The sequence below is a fragment of the Artibeus jamaicensis genome, unplaced genomic scaffold (assembly GCF_021234435.1).
Source record: "Artibeus jamaicensis isolate MK-2021 breed Jamaican fruit bat unplaced genomic scaffold, CSHL_Jam_final contig_793, whole genome shotgun sequence".
Classification (NCBI taxonomy): Eukaryota; Metazoa; Chordata; class Mammalia; order Chiroptera; family Phyllostomidae; genus Artibeus; species Artibeus jamaicensis.
The window spans coordinates 887,680-906,317 of NW_026521975.1; the positions used below are offsets into that span (position 1 = coordinate 887,680).

General features: G+C 36.9%; 1 protein-coding gene across 11 annotated transcripts in view; it reads right to left on the minus strand.

Annotated features, from left to right (window-relative positions):
- Positions 1-18,638, minus strand: part of FRY (FRY microtubule binding protein) — a 540,321-nt gene that overhangs the window by 221,144 nt on the left and 300,539 nt on the right. For all 11 annotated transcript variants that reach the window (XR_008392915.1, XM_053672872.1, XM_053672873.1 and 8 more), the window contains 5 exons: positions 10,856-10,995; positions 6,552-6,642; positions 6,041-6,120; positions 5,855-5,935; positions 216-384 (listed from right to left, as the gene is read on the minus strand). Coding sequence is in view for 10 of the 11 variants with exons in the window: in XM_053672872.1 (XP_053528847.1) it covers positions 216-384; positions 5,855-5,935; positions 6,041-6,120; positions 6,552-6,642; positions 10,856-10,995 (561 nt within the window). In the remaining variant the exon portion in view is untranslated. The remainder of the gene's footprint in view (positions 1-215; positions 385-5,854; positions 5,936-6,040; positions 6,121-6,551; positions 6,643-10,855; positions 10,996-18,638) is intronic.

Sequence of the window (18,638 nt, forward strand, 5' to 3'; positions counted from 1 at the left end):
TCCACTGGACAGAGTGCCCTGAAGATGATGTGAAGTTCAAAATGAAATTATGTGCCTGAAAATTTATTATTTGGTGACAAGGCCTTGTCTGAATTATTATGAGAAAAGTAGGTCTTTTTTCTCCCTTGACAAGTGAATGGGTTTTCACATTCCATTGAGTTACTTTGAGGCAGGGAGTCACTCCAGCTGAGAGCCCCTTGGCCTCAAGGTATTACCTGCATAAACTGAAGTGATGCCTCGAAGTCCTCCACTGGATACATCTTAATCCGAAAAAATTTCATCCCCATTATCAAGCTGATGATGCTTTGAACAACACATGGGCTCTGCTCCTTGTGTCGTAATTCTTTGAGCTCTGCCATAAATTTCTTCTTCACAGCATGGAATCTAAAAAAAAGGACATGCATGATTTATCAAATAATGGACAGGAAAGCAACTGTAAGGGAGGCCTTCAGCATCTCAGGGTGTCAGGGCAACGGGGATAGGGAGGTCTTTAAAATGTAAGTACAGTGGCTGCCATTCTGAAAGGATTTGATATGGGGGGTTTGGTAGAGTCTCATCTTCTCCTTTCTTCACTTATTTTGTACAATGTTCAACATCTACTCTGGGCTAGGGATAACAGTCAGGGTTATAATCCTCTCCAGACAGTATAGCTCCTAAATAGATCTGCATTAGCTGAGCTCCACTTCCTCAGGCTTAGCAATTTCCAACACACTGGCAGACCCCAAGGGCATGCAGCATCCAGTTGAGAGCATGAGCACAGCTTGTGGGGCCGGTCAGTCTGACAGTGACAGGGAATGACGCCCAGAAACACTCCTGTATCCACCTCCAAAGTTTTATGTTCATGTCTCTTTTATAGTTTTAGGCTCATGATCATTGAAAAAAATATCTTAAGGTTAAAGGAGGACCTAGTAATAGGAAAATTTAAACCAGCCTTAGAAGACAAGTAAGCTCTCTACTATAGGTATGGGAACTTGCAACTAAACAGACCCAGTTCTCAAGGAACTTAAGGCATTTGTATTGCTTTAAAGTAAAATAATATTAGTAATTAATATTAATTACAATATTATCATATCATATAGAATTAAAGGAAGAGCAGGTTTTAAGATGATGCAAAGCAGTAACATCTTCAAAGTACCTGAGGCTGCAGGAACATACACATAAAAGTTATCCAAACTACTTCTAAAATAGCCAGTTTCACTGTTGGTTAAAAAACGACAAGGAAGGTGTTTTAAGACTCATTGTATTTGGTTCCCTGAGACCATCAGCATGAGGTTCTGCATAAAGGAGCAAGGTGTGATTAGAGAGGGTAATTATGATGATAGAAATTAAAGGCCAACCGACAGAACCCCAGAAACATGGAACAGTAGCTCTTGATATGGCAAAGCAGAAATTTCAGGATACATAAAGAAGGCAGTAACATATAGCTATGTTTCACTAAAAGTCAGCAAAGGGGTGTATGACTGGTGAGGTGGGTGTAAGGGCTTCATGAAAGCTGGTGATTTTCTAGTTCTTGGCTTAGTGGAGGAGGTAACATAGTATTCACTTGGTAACAATTGATTAAAACTCTTTATCTTTTTCTAAACAATGTATGGGTTTTTTCTTTAGGTTTGGTACATATATTTCACAATAAAAGGTTTTAAGAAGATAATAACACATGAAATATAAGTTTTAAACTGCAATGTCATCCTTCTTTTCTACTTCTTATAGTAAAAATTATGATTCAGGCAAAGTTCAGTGAACTTCAAAGAGTCACTCATTTAACTCACAGCCATTCCAGTAGGTGCTACTATTGTGCCCTTTTTACATAAGAGGAACTTGTGGCAGATATTTCATCATGCAAATAATTCTGATGGAGTTTTAAGCCAAGTGTCTAGCTCTGGAGTTCATGCTGTTACCCTTTATGTCACAGTATGTCCAGAGTAGTGGTTCTCAAAGTGTGGTCGCCAGATCAGCATCACCTGGGAACTGGTAAAGGAACAGGTATTTTCTGGCCCAAACCAGATGTCCTGAACAAAAAACTCTGAGGGTGAGTCCAGTCATCCTGTTTAAAAGTTTTATATAGGTGATTCTGATGTGCTGAAGTTTCAGAAGAACTGGTCTGAATCAGGAAGGACAATCAAACATATTTGTAAGATGGTGCATATTTGACGCAAGTTATACTCTCACATTTTTATCTTCACAACAATCTACCGAGTCAGACAGTAAATGCATTTCAATTTTACAAATGAAGAAATAAATCCGGAAGACCAAAGTAATAAAGAAGAGACTCAAACACAGGTCTTCCTGATGCAAATTCCAGGAATTTCCACCATAATCCAGCTGCATAGTTAATGACAGTCCTGAACTATAAAGTAAAGCTCCTGCCCTATCTAGAACAGCGTAAAGATGAATCGGGAAGATAAAACAATGTATCCTTGACAATAAACCATGTGAATATTAATAATAATAATTTAAAAAAATGCAGTGTGTTAGCATGTGTCTGACGCTTTGCCTGGATCTGTCTGATCCTTCAGGGAGGTCGAATGCCCTGGGCCAGATCACTCTCATATTTCTCATTGGTTTTTTATGTGAATACTATACTTAGAGAAGGTAGAGGGCATTGGAGATAGAAGGGACTCTTTCCACCTGGATAATTAGAGAAGATTTCAGAAGGAATCTGAGTTCAGTGGGAGGCAAGCAGAGGTATTTGGGCAGAGATGGAGAAACATGGGGAGAAGAAATGGCATGGAAAGCAGTGGAAGTGAATTTCAATCCAGATTGCAAAAATTAATAATCCCAAACTGGATTTTTAAAAATTCTATCTTAATTGAACTTATTTCCAGACACTAAAAAAGAAAAATATATTAATTTAATTTTGAAATATAAGAGTTTAAAAAAGAAAATTAATCTTATTGGTTAGAGTTATTTTATTTCAAAGACCATGTGACACTGAGGTCTTTCCTCAGGGGGAGGGAGAAGGCAGGTTATTTGCATAACTCACTATTTCAATATTCTCATGAGCTAGTGGTTAAAAGTCTATTTATTTCTCATTTAAAAATAAATATGGCTATCTTTTGCTTGAAAAAATTCCAAGTGACATAAGCATTTTATTTTAGCATAAAAATAATCCAAAAGTCTATTTGTGCTAAAATCTATTTTCTTTTAAAATAATTTTAGGGAAAAATAAACTTCTTTTTAGTGACCATGACTTTAGTATTTAGTACTGTCTTTAGGCAATACATTAACTTAATGATTACTTAGGCTTTGTTATGCTATGACACATACAAATAACTTTTACTTTAAAATGAATAATACATATTATAAAAATGAGAGTAAGAATATATACATTAAGATATCACATAAGGATATCTTATGTGATAAAAGGATAAAAGAGTTTTGAAACCTATGAGCTTTAGATGTAATCATCAGTATTTAAATGACTATACCAAATTTTAACAACAACCACTACCCAAGAAAAAGTCACCTTCAAACATCCAATTTTAACTTAATTGACTTTGAAAAAGTCAACACTTTAGGAAAATGTCACTTCATAGAAAAGATGTTTTCCCTTAAGAATGTGAATTAAGCACATTATCACTAGCAATATAAAAATAGTGATTTTGCTGAAACTTAAAAACTAAACTAAAAAGACTAAACTAAGTATTAAAAACTAAAGTCATAATGAAGAAAATACTTCACATGCATTATCATTGGGAACTAGATGCAAAATAAAAAATTAAAATTGTTACCTTAGTCAAGTTTATTTTAAAAAGAAGATAACCACCCTGTACCTGATAAGAACACATCCTCTTTCCCCAAGAACAAATGAAGCATGACTTTCTAAGGCAATGATAATGTGGTACTCCTGGTGGGGCTATGAGAAGAAAGTAATATGATAATTCATAGTATGACACCAGCTTAAGACTGTACTGTCAGTAAAGGCTAACTGTCTATTGATTGTGATGACCAGATATTACTGTGATTAACTACAAGAACCCAATGGTCAAGGGGTTCTCCTGTGATGGCAAAATATCGGAGCCTTGTCCAAACTGAGACAACTCTCAATTCAGCAGTAGAAAGTAAGACTGCTCTACTACTGCAGAATCAGACAAACATCATGAAAAAAAAAAAAGCCACTGTTGGTAAGAAAACTTTGGCTTGGTGGATCATACGTCAGACCAAATACGGAAATTCCTACAACCTTAGAATGTTGTTTAGTTATGACACTGTTTCTTAATTCATTCACAACCAACCCAAAATTGATGTAGCTAAGGATGGTCTATAAGTAACTAATATCATTATACATAATGAACAAAAACCAAGAAGAACACAAAATATTATTTTGGGCATGTTAAACTTCCCAAATGACTGGGTAAGAGAATTATGTTAGAGTAATTACAGAAGAATTACAAAGGAATATGTTGATATTTTCAGGGTTTGACTAATCATCAAAAATTTTGACTAATCATCAAAAATACATACTAATAACTCATTTTCTCATCTTTTTCAGTAATGAGGTAGAGACACATGAATTAATTTGCCAGATAATTTCAGCTTATACTTTCAAAATACCAATACTTTTATCATTCAATTGCCATGGAAATCTCTCCAAAACACATTCTTCTTTTTTTTCTTAATGACTGATGAACCATCAGGTACAGGGTGGTTATCTTCTTTTTAAAATAAAAGTGGGCTATAATAAAAGTACAAAGTTGTCTCATGCAAAATGGCCCAGATAACTGTACTATTTAGTCCTTGTGCATGTGTTAGCTGGTCTTTCCTTTCTGTTACTGTCAGTCTTTTGAGTTTTACAGTTCTCACTGGCGTGAGTATACCCACCTCTTTTCCCTCTAATTATTCATGTTCCACTTGTTAGAAAAAATGAGTGGTCTAGATAAATAGATAAACTGGGTTAGATTAAATCATGCCAAGGAGTTTTGGGGAGTCTGTCCTGAGTTCTTGCCTGTTTTGAGTAGGTAAGATTTCTGAGTAAGTACTTAAAATTTTTTTAAAATAAACTGGGTATATCCATGATACTAAATTAGAAAATTCTATTTCTTGAAGATAAAAATCTCTTTCAGAGGATTGTATTTCACAGGATATGGGCACCACTGTTGCTGTCAGTAGGTCTCTTGCCTTGGGTTCCCATTAGGTCCCTGGCTCACTTTGCCTAACCTAGGCACTTGGGATCTTGCCTGATCTGCCTGAGGGTGGAATATGATGAAGAAGGAAGAATGGGTATGACATCACTTTTGGAAGAAGTGTATTATTGCTAATAACCTAACACACTTTGTTCTAGCCTGCTAAGTAGTGTTATGGGGCCAGATAAATTTAGCAATGAGAATTTTCCCCTGACTTGTTTCCATGACAGAGTATGGGACATTTTTAGCTCAGCTGAATTAAGTAAGGTCTATAGTAAAGGGACATTCTTGAAGGCAATTTTCCCACTCATGGATGATATATCATAACCACCCACTTGTGGAATACGGAAAACCAAAATTTTTAGTATATGTGCTGCCTAAATGAGCACAACAAAACTTTTAAAACTGATAAACATCTTTGGAATATTTGGGCAAAGAGAAAAGTAATTTGATTAGTCCATTTCTTTCTATGATGCAGTCATATGAAACTCATGAACTCTTAGTAGAACCTGGCTCACTGTTAAATCAAATAGAGCAAACAAATTGAATAGAGCAAACAAATTGGTAAAAGATTCCTATTTGCCTCGGGGAAGCTCTTAGTTTCAGAGATGGGCACACACAGCAAAACAACACCCTTGCTCCCTACAAGCTAGCTTGCCCCCTTCCTGAGAGTAGGTGGGACTGGCAGAGAGCACCCTGTTCCTACAGTGAGGGCTCCGAGGGGCACTCCGTACTTGGCCTGCGCCAGCACTCCAACGACTTCCGCGTAAAGGTCGGCCACGATGTGCATGTTGCCGGTGTTCGGGCCGAGGTATCTAAAGGAGATATAAACAGACAGGTTAGGGGTCCCTGGTCATCTAAAACCAGATTTAGTTTTAATCACAAGCCTTGTCAAAATCTAAGGTGAGAAATTACTTTACCCTTCTTTGTATTTAAAGTGCTTGAAAGCCAAGTTAATAACGTCATGTATTAAAGTGTCTAATACAGGGTGAAGTGGAATCTGGAAAAAAAAAGAGATGGCTCTTAACTTGAGAATATTAAAGATCAAATCAATAAGAGTACTTCTAATAACTACATATGGACTTCAGTAATCAATAAATATAATTCATATGACCTAGTATTTGAAATTCACAAATAAACCTAGACTTTAAAAACTTAAGTAATTTTCAAGCCCTGGCTGGTGTAGCTCAGTGGATTGAGCGCGGGCCTGCGAACCAGACAATTGCAGTTCGATTCCCAGTCAGGGCACATGCCTGGGTTGCAGGACAGTTCCCAGCAGGGGATGCACAAAAGGCAACCATAGGTTGATGTTTCTCTCCCTCTCTTCTTCCCTTCCCCTCTAAAGATAAATAAATAAAATCTTTAAAAAAACTTAAGTAATTTTCAGATAAATAAATTTTATCTAAAAATAACATTAAATGAATGACCTACCTGTTTCAAAACTTCTATCAATACTAAAGAAAAAATAAAATCAATGGCAAGGTCCCGTCTTTCCATTAAATAATCTCGCTGCTGTTCATCACTGTAAAATTGAAAATATTCACATTAACTGGCATGAAGATATTGTGAGTGATGTTCTTACTCTAAGATTGAGGACTCATCCCCAGTGGACTGCAAGTCAAACTTGGTGTTATGAGACGGCAGGGGTAAATACAGTATTTGCTGAAGCTGTTCCCATTACGGGGTTTTGTAGGGGACAAATGCTGAGTCAGAATATTTGACTGCAAATTTTACATTTTCAACCACGTCAACTTGAGGAGGTATTTGTGAGTCTATAACCTCATCTTGTGGGCTTTTCTAAGGTATGTTTCAACCCATTAACTCTATCATCTGTAGACTGGATACAAACACCAGACAGGGCTACCATGCAAGTGGTATACAGTGAAAAGATCTTGTGAAAGGAGCTAAACCAATGTAAAGACCACGATGAGCAGAACTACAGGGGGGTGAAGAAAGGATTACAATTGTTTTTCCCCCTTGTGCCATTCCTCTTTACCTTTAGTCTCTTGATATTTATGAAAGGAGGAAATAAAAAGTATAAAGAGGTATTTGAAGATAGAGGTTGAAAAATATGTAAGAGAAGAGGTAGAAGAGGCAGAGCGGAGTCATTTGAACTCATTGAAAAGTCAGGGAGCAGGATTGGAAAGATGGAAATGTGAGTCATGTCCCTCCCCCATCTTCTCATTGAACATACTGAGGGGTGATTGGATAAAGGAAAAAAAAAAGAAATGAATGCAGAGTTGCCTAGCCCAGAAGCAAGAATAGCAGCTAAGATCATGGACTTTTGTGTGGAATTATGCCTCTTCTCTTTACCAGTAATGTCCCCATCTATAAATGGGAATAATAATAGGAATTACATAAAGGTTTGCTTGACTTAAAAAAAATAAAGCAGTCCACTCTTCCAAACACATAACTGTTAAATATTTCTGTATTAAATAGAAGGAGAAAGGATGATAGGATTTGGACTTATTAGGCAGATATTTTCAAAATAAGTCAAATGATATTTTAAATATGAAATGTTTTTCCCTTTAGTCCAGAGGAGATGAGCAGAAAGAAAGGTAATATTCAAGATGGAAAATGACTTCTGGAGAAGCTAACAGTCAGCAAGTCAAACTGAGGCTGGTGGATGCAAAGGGAAATGTAAGGAAGGGCTGGCACTCCTTCATTCAGGATCATTTAGGAACAGTCCTGGCAGGAGGAGGAGCAGTGAACTGAACAGAACCATCTATCTGAAGTCCTTCAAGACCCACCAGAAGAAGGAGCAAATACCACACAGGAAAGAAGAAAACGTACAGAAATGCTTTTTAAAAAGAAGGCATTCACAAGTTTAACCTAGAGATTGTATCGTGGAATATGGAAACAAGAAGCTTGACTACCAAATGGAAGGAGGACCCCCAGAGATGGCCAGCCACAGCAGAGAGAAAATGTTTGTGTTGGACGGCTCATCAGGGCCTTCAAAAGGGGCCAAAGGACCTTGAGAAAGTAGCAGTTCTTGTTAGAAAAATATTTTTAAACCTCTAAGTCTATTTTATTTATAAGCTAATGATGCTTTTAAATACAAGTAAGACATATACTTTTCCAATAATGAATTCAGCTCTATTGCTGGTCTGAGGTCTAACTGCCAGGAGCCAGAGGCATTTGACAAATTTATTTGGCAGTCAAAATGTTGATATTATACTAATCTTAGAAAACATAACCCAAATACACATTCATCACATTTGACTGTTTTCAGTTGTTCATGCTTCTCCCAAAAGTTCCTCTTCTAATTTTTCTAGTGAGACAAATTTACATTATTAGCTACCTTATGCTTTGGGGATCCAATTCTTTGTCTTTCTCCCAAACACACAAAGTTGTTTTAAACTTTCAAATGCTAACTCAAATGCTACTGTGTTGAATTTCACTGTGCTGATTCTGTATTTGATCCTAGCAATTACTTTGATCTCCTGAAAATAATCAGTCAGTAACATGATTAAAAACATGATTATTTTTAATTCACAAAGCAATCAACTCATGACAAATCTAGTTTTAGTAATTAAATTCTAACAAAACTGAGGAACAAAACTAAAGCTTGCCTAAGCCAACTCGCTAACAACTGCCCTAATTCCTACCTGCAGGAATGTTTTAATAATACCTGTTCGTAAGCTAACAGATAATATAAGACATGTAATAAAATGATTTCATTAATATAATAATCACGCGGTCCAAATCTTCAGACACAAGAATTGAAATTCTGTCTTTAACATTTGATACATTCAAAAAGTATGTATGAGGAAAGGCTGATAATTGGTATGGGGTTCCTTTCTGAGGTGATCAGAATGCTCTGGAGTTAGATGGTGATGCTCTGGAGTCACAGTTGCATGTGAACGTACCCAAAACACAGAATTACACACTTTAAAAGCATACATCTTATTGTTATATCCCAATAAAAATTCCCTCATCAGCTAAAAAAATGCAAAGTTATTATTAATTCCTCCCCCAAACAAAATCATAAGTTCATGATTATAAATTGCAGAAATTCATGCACATTACAAAATAAAATTACAAATTTAGATGGATCATAATTTGGTAAAATTACAAGTCTATTTCAAGAGAAGTCTATATTAAAAAAAATATTAGGAGTGTCGCCCTGCCTGGCATAGCTCAGTGGATTGAGCGTGGGCCTGCGAACCAAAGAATCGCAATTCGATTCTCAGTCAGGGCACGTGCCTGGGTTGCAGGCCAGTTCCCAGCAGGGGATGCATGAGATGCAACCATACATTGATATTTCTCTCCCTCTCTCCTTCCCTTCCCCTCTAAAGATAAATAAATAAAATCCTTAAAAGAATATTTTAAAAAAATATTAGAAGTGTCAAAAATGAGAGGGATAAATCACTTACAGGAAGTAGTTGATGTTTGATTTTCTGAGGGATCAACTTCAATTTACTGTCTTTAAATGGATCAAAAAATTATGGTACATATACACAATGGAATTCTATGCAGCAGAGAGAGAGAAGGAGCTCCTACCCTTTGACACAGCATGGATGGAACTGGAGAGCACTATGCTAAGTGAAATAAGCCAAGTGTTGAAAGACAAATACCATATGATCTCACCTTTAACAGGAAGCTAAACAACAAAACAAACAAGCAAGCAAAATAAAAACAAAGACATTGAAATAGAAAACAGGGGGACAGCGACCAGAGGGGAAAAGGGAGGGAATTTAAGGAGAGAAAGGGGAGGGATTTAGAGGAACAAGTATAAAGGACACAGACACAATAACTAAGGGGGGTGGAAATGGGAGGGAGGTGGGGAGCACATGGGGTGGGGTGGGCTGGGATGGGAGAAACAGACAGAAAACTGTACTTGAAAAATAATAAAATAAAATAAAAAAATAAAAGCATAAAAACATGCATAACCAATTCAGGTAGAGAAAGCCAGTTTCTTTTGAAATAATCCTTTAAAAAAGGTAAGTATATTAAACTTTCTTATCTTTACTGCCTGTTTGTGGTGGCTGGATTTCGAACATACAAAATCACATGTATTTACCTATATTTGAAGGATGTACATTCACTGGATAGTGTGTGTTTCAGTCTGATGGCTGCCAGAGCACTCATGTGGCAGCAAGTTAAACTTTTCCAACCCACACAACAAATAAACAAAATTCTGCTGGAATGGAAGTTAGAGATGCTGGAATCTGACCTCTGCATTTTGCTCATGAAAAGACTGACTTATAGTGATGTGGCGAGTTGCCCAAAGTCACACGGCTAATTAGTGGAAGCTCCAAAACCATGGCAAGTGTCCAGATCATCACCTGTCCATGGTACACTGGCCACTCAAGGTTACTACCAAGGATGAAAACATCCAGGCAGCACGGTGTGGAGCAGGCAGCAGCTCTCTGCTCTCAGGTAAGAGATTGGAGGTGAGACTGCTCAGAAAAGAAGCAGGCAAAAGGATAACCTTGGCCCTTTGCAACTCACCCCACCAATGTCAAACTAAGGGCCTGTATGACTTCTCCACCTATGACAATAGCCAGTGACCAGTACTCCCACTGTGACACCTGCAAACAAGGGGCTCCTGCAGTACCTGCCAGGTGTCTGTGTGAAGAGGTAGGAACACATAGAAGACTCTTAACTTCCATTTCAATTTATGTTTCTTAAAGAAATGAAAAAAAGAGGGGAGGAAGGGAAAGAGGGAAGGAAAAGAAAAATCAAAAGAAAAAAATCATAATCTTCAAAATCCTTGCAAAAAAGAAATGTACCTTTTTGATTTATTGCTTGTTCTCGGTCTGTATTCATGTGACTCATCTTCAATGCCATTTTGCCTTTTATACCAGTCAAACAATGTGCGCAGAATGGAAGGTAGGCAGTACTCAGAGAGGGAGCTCATTGAGCTGATGACCTACAGAGAAAAACAGGTGATTAAAGCAGTGATTTTCAGCCTTTTCCATATCATAGCACACATAAACTAATCACTAAAATTCTGCAGCACACTGCAAAATATATATTTTTTCAGATCTGACAAAATAGGTATAATTTTGATTCATTTACACTAAACAGTTATTGTGGTGTTGGGTGTTGTCATTTTTAAATTTGACAACCCAAGGGAAAAGAGGTCAGTGTCTCTGACTAAATAGTCAGGTGTTGCATGTTCTAAAAATTCTCATGGCACACCAGTTGAAAATCACTTGATTAAAGGCTTTGGTGGCACTTCCAATTACTAAGAAACTTTTTATTTCACAAATAACTCCAAGCCACAGTTACAACAAAGTTTCCTTATTTATCACAGTCCTTTCTTTAATTATCTTTATTGGTACATTCCCAAGAGCCCAAGTCTCTTAATGTTGACAGATGTTCCTTAGTTAATAATAATTTTGTGCTTCAAGAAAGTTAATTACTTTGACTCCCTTTCATTCTAGAAATCAGATGTAAATTGCAAATAGGTTGTTCATGGATTGCAAAGAAATTGTTTCCCCATACCAGCTAAGAAGTATAGTGCTGTTTATGTCTTAGGTCCTCAGAAATGCCATTCTATAAATAAATGTATTGATTAATGCAGTTACATTAGCTGTTTAGGTGAAATAAGTAAACCTATTTACTTATTTCCCCAAACCTATTTGTTTGGGGGCAAACAAATAACGTAAGTGGTAATAGAATGTATGGTTTTCTGCCAAATAATAAAATTAGACTCCAGATGTGAGTCAGTAGCAATAATTTATTGGTATTACATTAAAGGTGAACTTCTCCCCTCTTCTTTAAACAAACATGCCTTTGATATCTGGAAAGAATCCTATTCTTTTACTAATTGTCACCAAAAAATGAACTTCTATCCATCTCTCACATTATATGCAAAAATTAACTTAAAATAGATCATAGACCTAAGTATAAAATCCTTGAAATCTTCTGAAAGAAAACATAGGGGACAGTCTTTGTGGCTTCATGTTAGGCAAGGATTTCTTAAGTATGACACCAAAAGCAAGGTCCATGGGAATCCAATATACTGAAAGTTATCAACATTAAAAGCTTCTGCCTTTAGAAAGATATTGTTAAGAAAGTGATAAAAAGAAGAAGCCAAAGATGGGGAGAAAATATTTGCAAAGCATGTATCTGATAAAGGCTTTGTAACCAGAATATGTAAAACTATAATGAGATGGACTTGAATTAGCTAATTAACAAACAGTATAAGCAAAGTATAACACCCAGTGCTGATGAGACAGTAGATAAAATGGATATGTTCATACAATGCTGAGTAAAGAAAACAATTGGCAAAATGTATCTGGAAAGTAACTTAAAAATACATACCAAGAACCTAATGAAAACCATCCTCAATAAGCCCACTCTTAGGAATTTATCTCGAGTACATAATTAGAGATGAGTAAGAATGTTCAGGCAGCATCACTTATAAAAGAAAGAGAGACAACCTAAGTGTTCAGCTATACGTATAATACAATGGGGATTTTGATGTAGATTATCTATGAAGCCATGAGAAAATCACATTCTAAAAATATTTATTAACATGAAAATGTTCATGATATAATAAATGAAAAAAGAATGAAAAAGTCATTTAATTGGTGCAATCCCAATTTGGTATAGATACTCTATAAGTATACACATACAGAAAATAGGGCCAGGAGGAAATACGCCAGCATATCAACCGTGCATGTGGAGGCCAGGAGTTCCCAGGAGAGGCATGTTCACTGGAGGGAGAGGGAGTGGGGAGTTAAAGAGAAATGAAGGTAGGATTTACCTGGGCCTGTTTTAGAAAGGGTAGAAATTCGAGATGAGCATCAAGAAAGAAACTAAGCAAAGAAACAAGGCAGGAAAGCTTCTGGTAATGAAATTGCAAAATAATTGTTTGTTGATAATGATTATAATAATGAATTTAATGAGCACTTTGAGTCAACTGAAAGAAGAAATATCTGCCTAGTGCAGAAACTTTGGTATACCATAGTGGGGGGGATGTTAAAAATTTTAGGTTGGAACAAAATTATAGAAGGCATCTTATACCAGTTTGAAAATATTCCATTTTCCTCTGTAGAAAATGGGAGGTCCCTAAATATTTTTAAATAGGGAAATCCATCCAGGCAAATGGTGTTTGGGAGGTTAATCTAACTGCGATGTTAGGCTGAACCAAGGGGGTTTGTGAATACGCATACACACATGCTTAATTGAAAGAGGTCACTGCAACAGTTCCAGGCATATAGTGACCAAGGCCGAGGCTGGGGAGATGGCAAAAGAGGGGGAAAACCTTAGTTAACTTAATATATTTCTGGAATAAATATATTTCTGAAATATATTTCTTAATATATTTCTGGAAGTTTTATTGACATGAAGCACTTCAGCTCCCGTTGCTCTGGTTTCCTGCTTTGTAAAAGGAAGTTAAGCCTGTTACATACTTTGCACCCAGTGTCTCCTGTTAGCATCTTACATGAGCTTGGTACCTTTGTCATAACCAAGAAACAACATCAGTGCCTTATTAACTAAATTGCTAACAGGAGACACTGGGTGCGAAGTATGTAACAGGCTTAACTTCCTTTTACAAATACAAGTAAAGTATGGAATTTAGTTAATAAGGCACTGATGTTGTTTCTTGGTTATGACAAAGGTACCAAGCTCATGTAAGATGCTAACAGGAGACACTGGGTGCAAAGTATGTAACAGGCTTAACTTCCTTTTACAAAGCAGGAAACCAGAGCAACGGGAGCTGAAGTGCTTCATGTCAATAAAACTTCCCACTGTCACCTTTAAAAGAAGCTCTAATATTGAACTAAAGCATTGTTTTTTCTCCCAGACTCTATCTTGATAGCCTTATTTCATATTCTCTGTCTTATGATTATCACTACATGTACATACACAAAATTGTACATTATCATTGGTTACAGGCTAATACAAGTTAAAGTACATAGGTTATTGCATTAGCCTGCCCTATGAACCTAGTCGCCATTTGCTTTTTTAAACTAAAAAAAAAATTTTTTTTAAAAAGAGCCTCCCTCCTTCCACAGACACACATATCTCCTTATTGTTTTTGTGGGTAGAACAGCAGTAGATTTATGGAGGAAACAAATCACAGTGTGTGAAGGAATTAATTTATCAGTTGTCTTTGAAGTTACCCCAGCACAAAAAGTCATCACCATCCAAAATGTTTTGAGTTGGTCCTTGACCAGTGTGGCTCAGTTGGTTGGGTATCATCCCATAATGCAAAAGGTCGCCAGTTTGATCCTTGGTCAGGGAACATGCTTGGGTTGTGGGTTTGGTCCCTAGTCAATGTCAATGTTTCTCCCTCACAATAATGTTCTATCTCTCTCTTTCTCCGTCCATTCCCATTTCTCTAAAAATAAATAAATAAAATCATACAAAAATAAAATGTTTTGAGTTGGGAAATAAAGGGGGTTCTTCCCACAGAGGAAAAAGGATCAGAATTCAGAGTCCCTGGCCATGGGTTAATTCTGTTATAATTATTACGGATGTAGTCAAATCCAAACCACTTTACTATTATATTTTAATAATTCAAAAATACTTGTGTAAGTCTGAATGCAACTTAAGGAGTCATGATGACTAAACGTAATGTGGTATCCTAGATGGTATTCTGGACCATATGTTAGGGGAAGACAAAGAAAATACAAGTAAAGTATGGAATTTAGTTAATAAGGCACTGATGTTGTTTCTTGGTTATGACAAAGGTACCAAGCTCATGTAAGATGCTAACAGGAGACACTGGGTGCAAAGTATGTAACAACTGTCTGTGTTATCTTTGCAACTTTTCTATAAATCTAAAACTATTTTTTAAAGATTTTATTTATCTTTAGAAGGGAAGGGAAGGAGAGAGATAGAGAAATATCAATGTATGGTTGCCTGCTGGGAACTGGCCTGCGACCCAGGCATGTGCCCTGACTGGGAATTGAACTGCGATCCTTTGGTTTGCAGGCTTGTGCTCAATCCACTGAACTACACCAGCCAGGGCTAAAACTATTTTTAAAAAATTAAAAGTTTATTTAAAAATAGTTGTATGGAATAATTACAAGTTCCACTATTCCCTACAGACCCATAAGGGTAATATGGACTTGCATTTGGCTCTTAAACATCTCTGGGTACAGCACACAAAATTCTGCTACTGCACTTAGGTGTAACCCACATTCCCCCTCGAGAACATCAGTAGTGTCCTTCCAACCTCAGCTATAATGACTTTGTCTACCCATTAAAGAAAATCTTCCTTTTTCCGTCTGGCTTATTTTGCTTAGCCTGATATTCTCAGGATCCATTCATATTGTTTCATATGGCAGTATTTCACTCATATGTGGGATATAAAACTGAAAGCAACAAATGAATAAACAAGACAAACAAAAGCTGACAGACAACAGTATGGTGTTTAACTCAGGGAAAGGGGGCGGGTGGAAGGAAGGTAGAAAAGGATACAATGGGTCAAACATATAGTGACAGAAGGAGACTTGAATTTGAGTGGTGAACACACAATGTACTATAGAGATCATGTATTATAAAGTTGTATACCTGACACCTAATAAAATCTAAAAATAAAAACTTGTCCTAAAGCCATTTTTTGTATTTTATTTTAGTATTTTATTTTGGTATTATATTATGTCTACTGGGCACACTTTCCATGGCAATACACTGACACAATCTCAGAAGAGATGAAAGGTCAGTGTGGTGTAGCTGTGTGTGTTTTTTTCCATTTCTCTGTTACTGCCCTTTGAAGTCCAGGCTTTTAGGAAGGAAGGGTAGAATTTGCAAAGACCTAGCTCTCAAAGCTCAGGAAGGGAGGAAGGTTTAGCTGCCTTCCTTGATTACTAATGGGAAGCTGAGGCCATGGTAAGATGAATTCTAGCTCTGTGCTGCTGTTGAAAGGGGGCAGGCCCATTCACAAAGATGTTCTTGTTGTATTTTAATGATCATATTCTTCCATCATAGATGAGCTTGGTGCTGTGCAGCTTGAGAAGATGAAGTGCACAGAATCACAGAATGTTTTATACTGGTGTTTTTTTTTTTGAGGAGGAGGATGGAGGGGTATGAAAAATGTATTTTGCAAATGTTTTCTTAATGTTTATTTTGGCATTTTATATATAAATAGGCTACAAGAGACTGTCCATTATGTTTTAGTTAAGACATTAATTTTTCATAAGCATTTTATTATATTTGCTAAATGCAAATAAGGAAAGTTTTAAAGTTACTTCACTGATTTAATTTCTTAAGCTATTCAGGTGGCCAAGCACCTAGGCGTCAGGGTATTCTCTAGGTAACACCACAGAATAATAATCTACTACAATGATTCAATTTTTTTTTACTCAATCACATATACTATTTCTAGATTATAGCATTCAACAAGTCATGAAAGACATCAAGGCTTAAGAGTACTGTATTACAAAAACTAAAAAAATTATGAACTCAATACATTAAATATATTTTTTAAAAATTAAGAAAAGATACTTATTAGTAGATTTTAACATCATTTTAAAAACAATTTTATTATTTATTTTTAGAGGGAGGGAAAGAGAAAGAGAGAGAGAAACATCCATGTGAGAGGGAAGCATCCTTCAGTTGCCTCTTGTTTATACCCCAACCCAACTCACAACCCAGGCATGTGTCCTGACCAGGAATCTAACTTTGACCTTTTGCTTGGGGGGGACAATGCCGAGCCAACAGGTCTATACCAACTGAGCCACGCTGGTCAGAGCTTGACATCTTGGACCATTTTATGGACACACTGTTCCATTGGAGAATAAGAAATACTGAGTAACATTAACATGAATCCAATGCTAGTTAATTCGTTTTTACTCTTAGTTGCTTTTCTTTTCACTTATACATGTTAAATAAATTTTCATAGAATTATAGCATTAGAATCGATGTTGTAACACTAGAATTTCACCTCCTTCCTTTCTAGGAAAATTACTACTACCCAAGATGGTAAAAAGCTATTTTAGCTCTGTGAAAATTACTAAAAAGAAACCTCATTTAATAAAGGAGGCAGGAGGCTGGAAGAGAGAACTCTCATGTACATGTCACTCAGTGTACACTACGGATCCCAATAGGAACAGATGATCTTCTCTGACAGGAGGTGACAGTACATTACTACCTTGGCAGGAAAAAGAAAAGATTCCTCCTTGCCAGTAGCATCTAACCAATGGGAGACTGCCATAACTTAGCCAATGAGAAGCCACTATACTTCAAACTTTCAGTTTCCTCCAGTGGACTGTTGGTTTACAATAGCCCCTTTCCAAGTCTGTTAATGAATATTCTTGTCCTTTGTTTCTCTGGACTTGCACGTGTTTCACCATTAGACTGCATGCCCCAAACTGCAATTCTTTGTGTTCCCAAATAAACCCATATGCTGGAGAGATATCTGGCTATTTGTCCAAGGTCAACAGCTCTGTTATAAATGTATAGATTTGTTTTCAGTTTTAGAGACATATTTAACAGATTAATAAACTAAGGTGCCTCAAAACATATAACATCTAGAAGAAAACCCCAATAGAAATTACTTAGAACATTTGAGCAAATTATCTGGAATTATCTAGAATTTATAGAGATGACACTGGTAAATAATATGTCACACTGATTTGCAAGTATTTGCAACTTCATGTTCTCGGAATACCGTATGTGATGACCGATCCCTCACAAGCCATGTTTTCATAATTGCATGAGTACCTAGGGAAGGTCAGCTCATCTTGGATTCAAGTTACCGCTTGGCCCAGTATTGGCTGTATGAACTTGGGCATGTTGCCATTTCTTTGAAACTCTGTGTTTTGAGCCATAAATTGAGACTTAAGAATACTTAACTTCACTGGGTTTTTATTAAGACTAAATGAGATACAAGTGGGCACATAACAGACCTTCAAAAATGTCCATTTCTTTTTTTCCTTCTGTCATTTCCAAATGTTGAAACTGAAGCACAGACATAAAATGTTTTGATATTGACTCTGAAGTCAATGACAGAAGAGATGACAGAAATTGATGAAACAATTTATTTACTGGAGCAGATAATTGTTGCTTTTAATTATACTGGACAAAAAATTAAAAAGGCCAACCTATCTTTTACCCAAGTACGAACTATCAGGGCCTCCATCAGAATCCTGCAGTTTGCACTCCCACACTCCTGGCTCCAGCAGATGTAAACACAGTGAGAAGTGCTTCCTGTAGAGGTGACAGAGCACTGCCTGTCTGACATTAGCTCCATTGGAGAAAGGTGGAGAACACTGGGCTCCCGAGTTTGCTGCCGGCAACTGCTTAGTTCAAAGCAAACGGGAGACTTCCTGCCAAGAAGCAAGAGGGTGGACACACTGTTCCTCCTTGTACAACCAAAAGAAGGACAACAATAATTTGAAAACAAGAAACAACCAGAACTGACAGAAGAAACTGTATGGAAGTCAGACAACCAAGGAGTGAAAGAAGAAACATTCATCCAGACTGGTAGGAGAGGTGGAGATGGGCAGCTGGGCAGAGAGGACGCTCAGCAAGGTGGTGGCTGGAGAAACTGGCAAAGGGGTGGCTGGTAGAGCAGGCAGTCCCACATTCTCAGGGAGATAAACCTGGTGG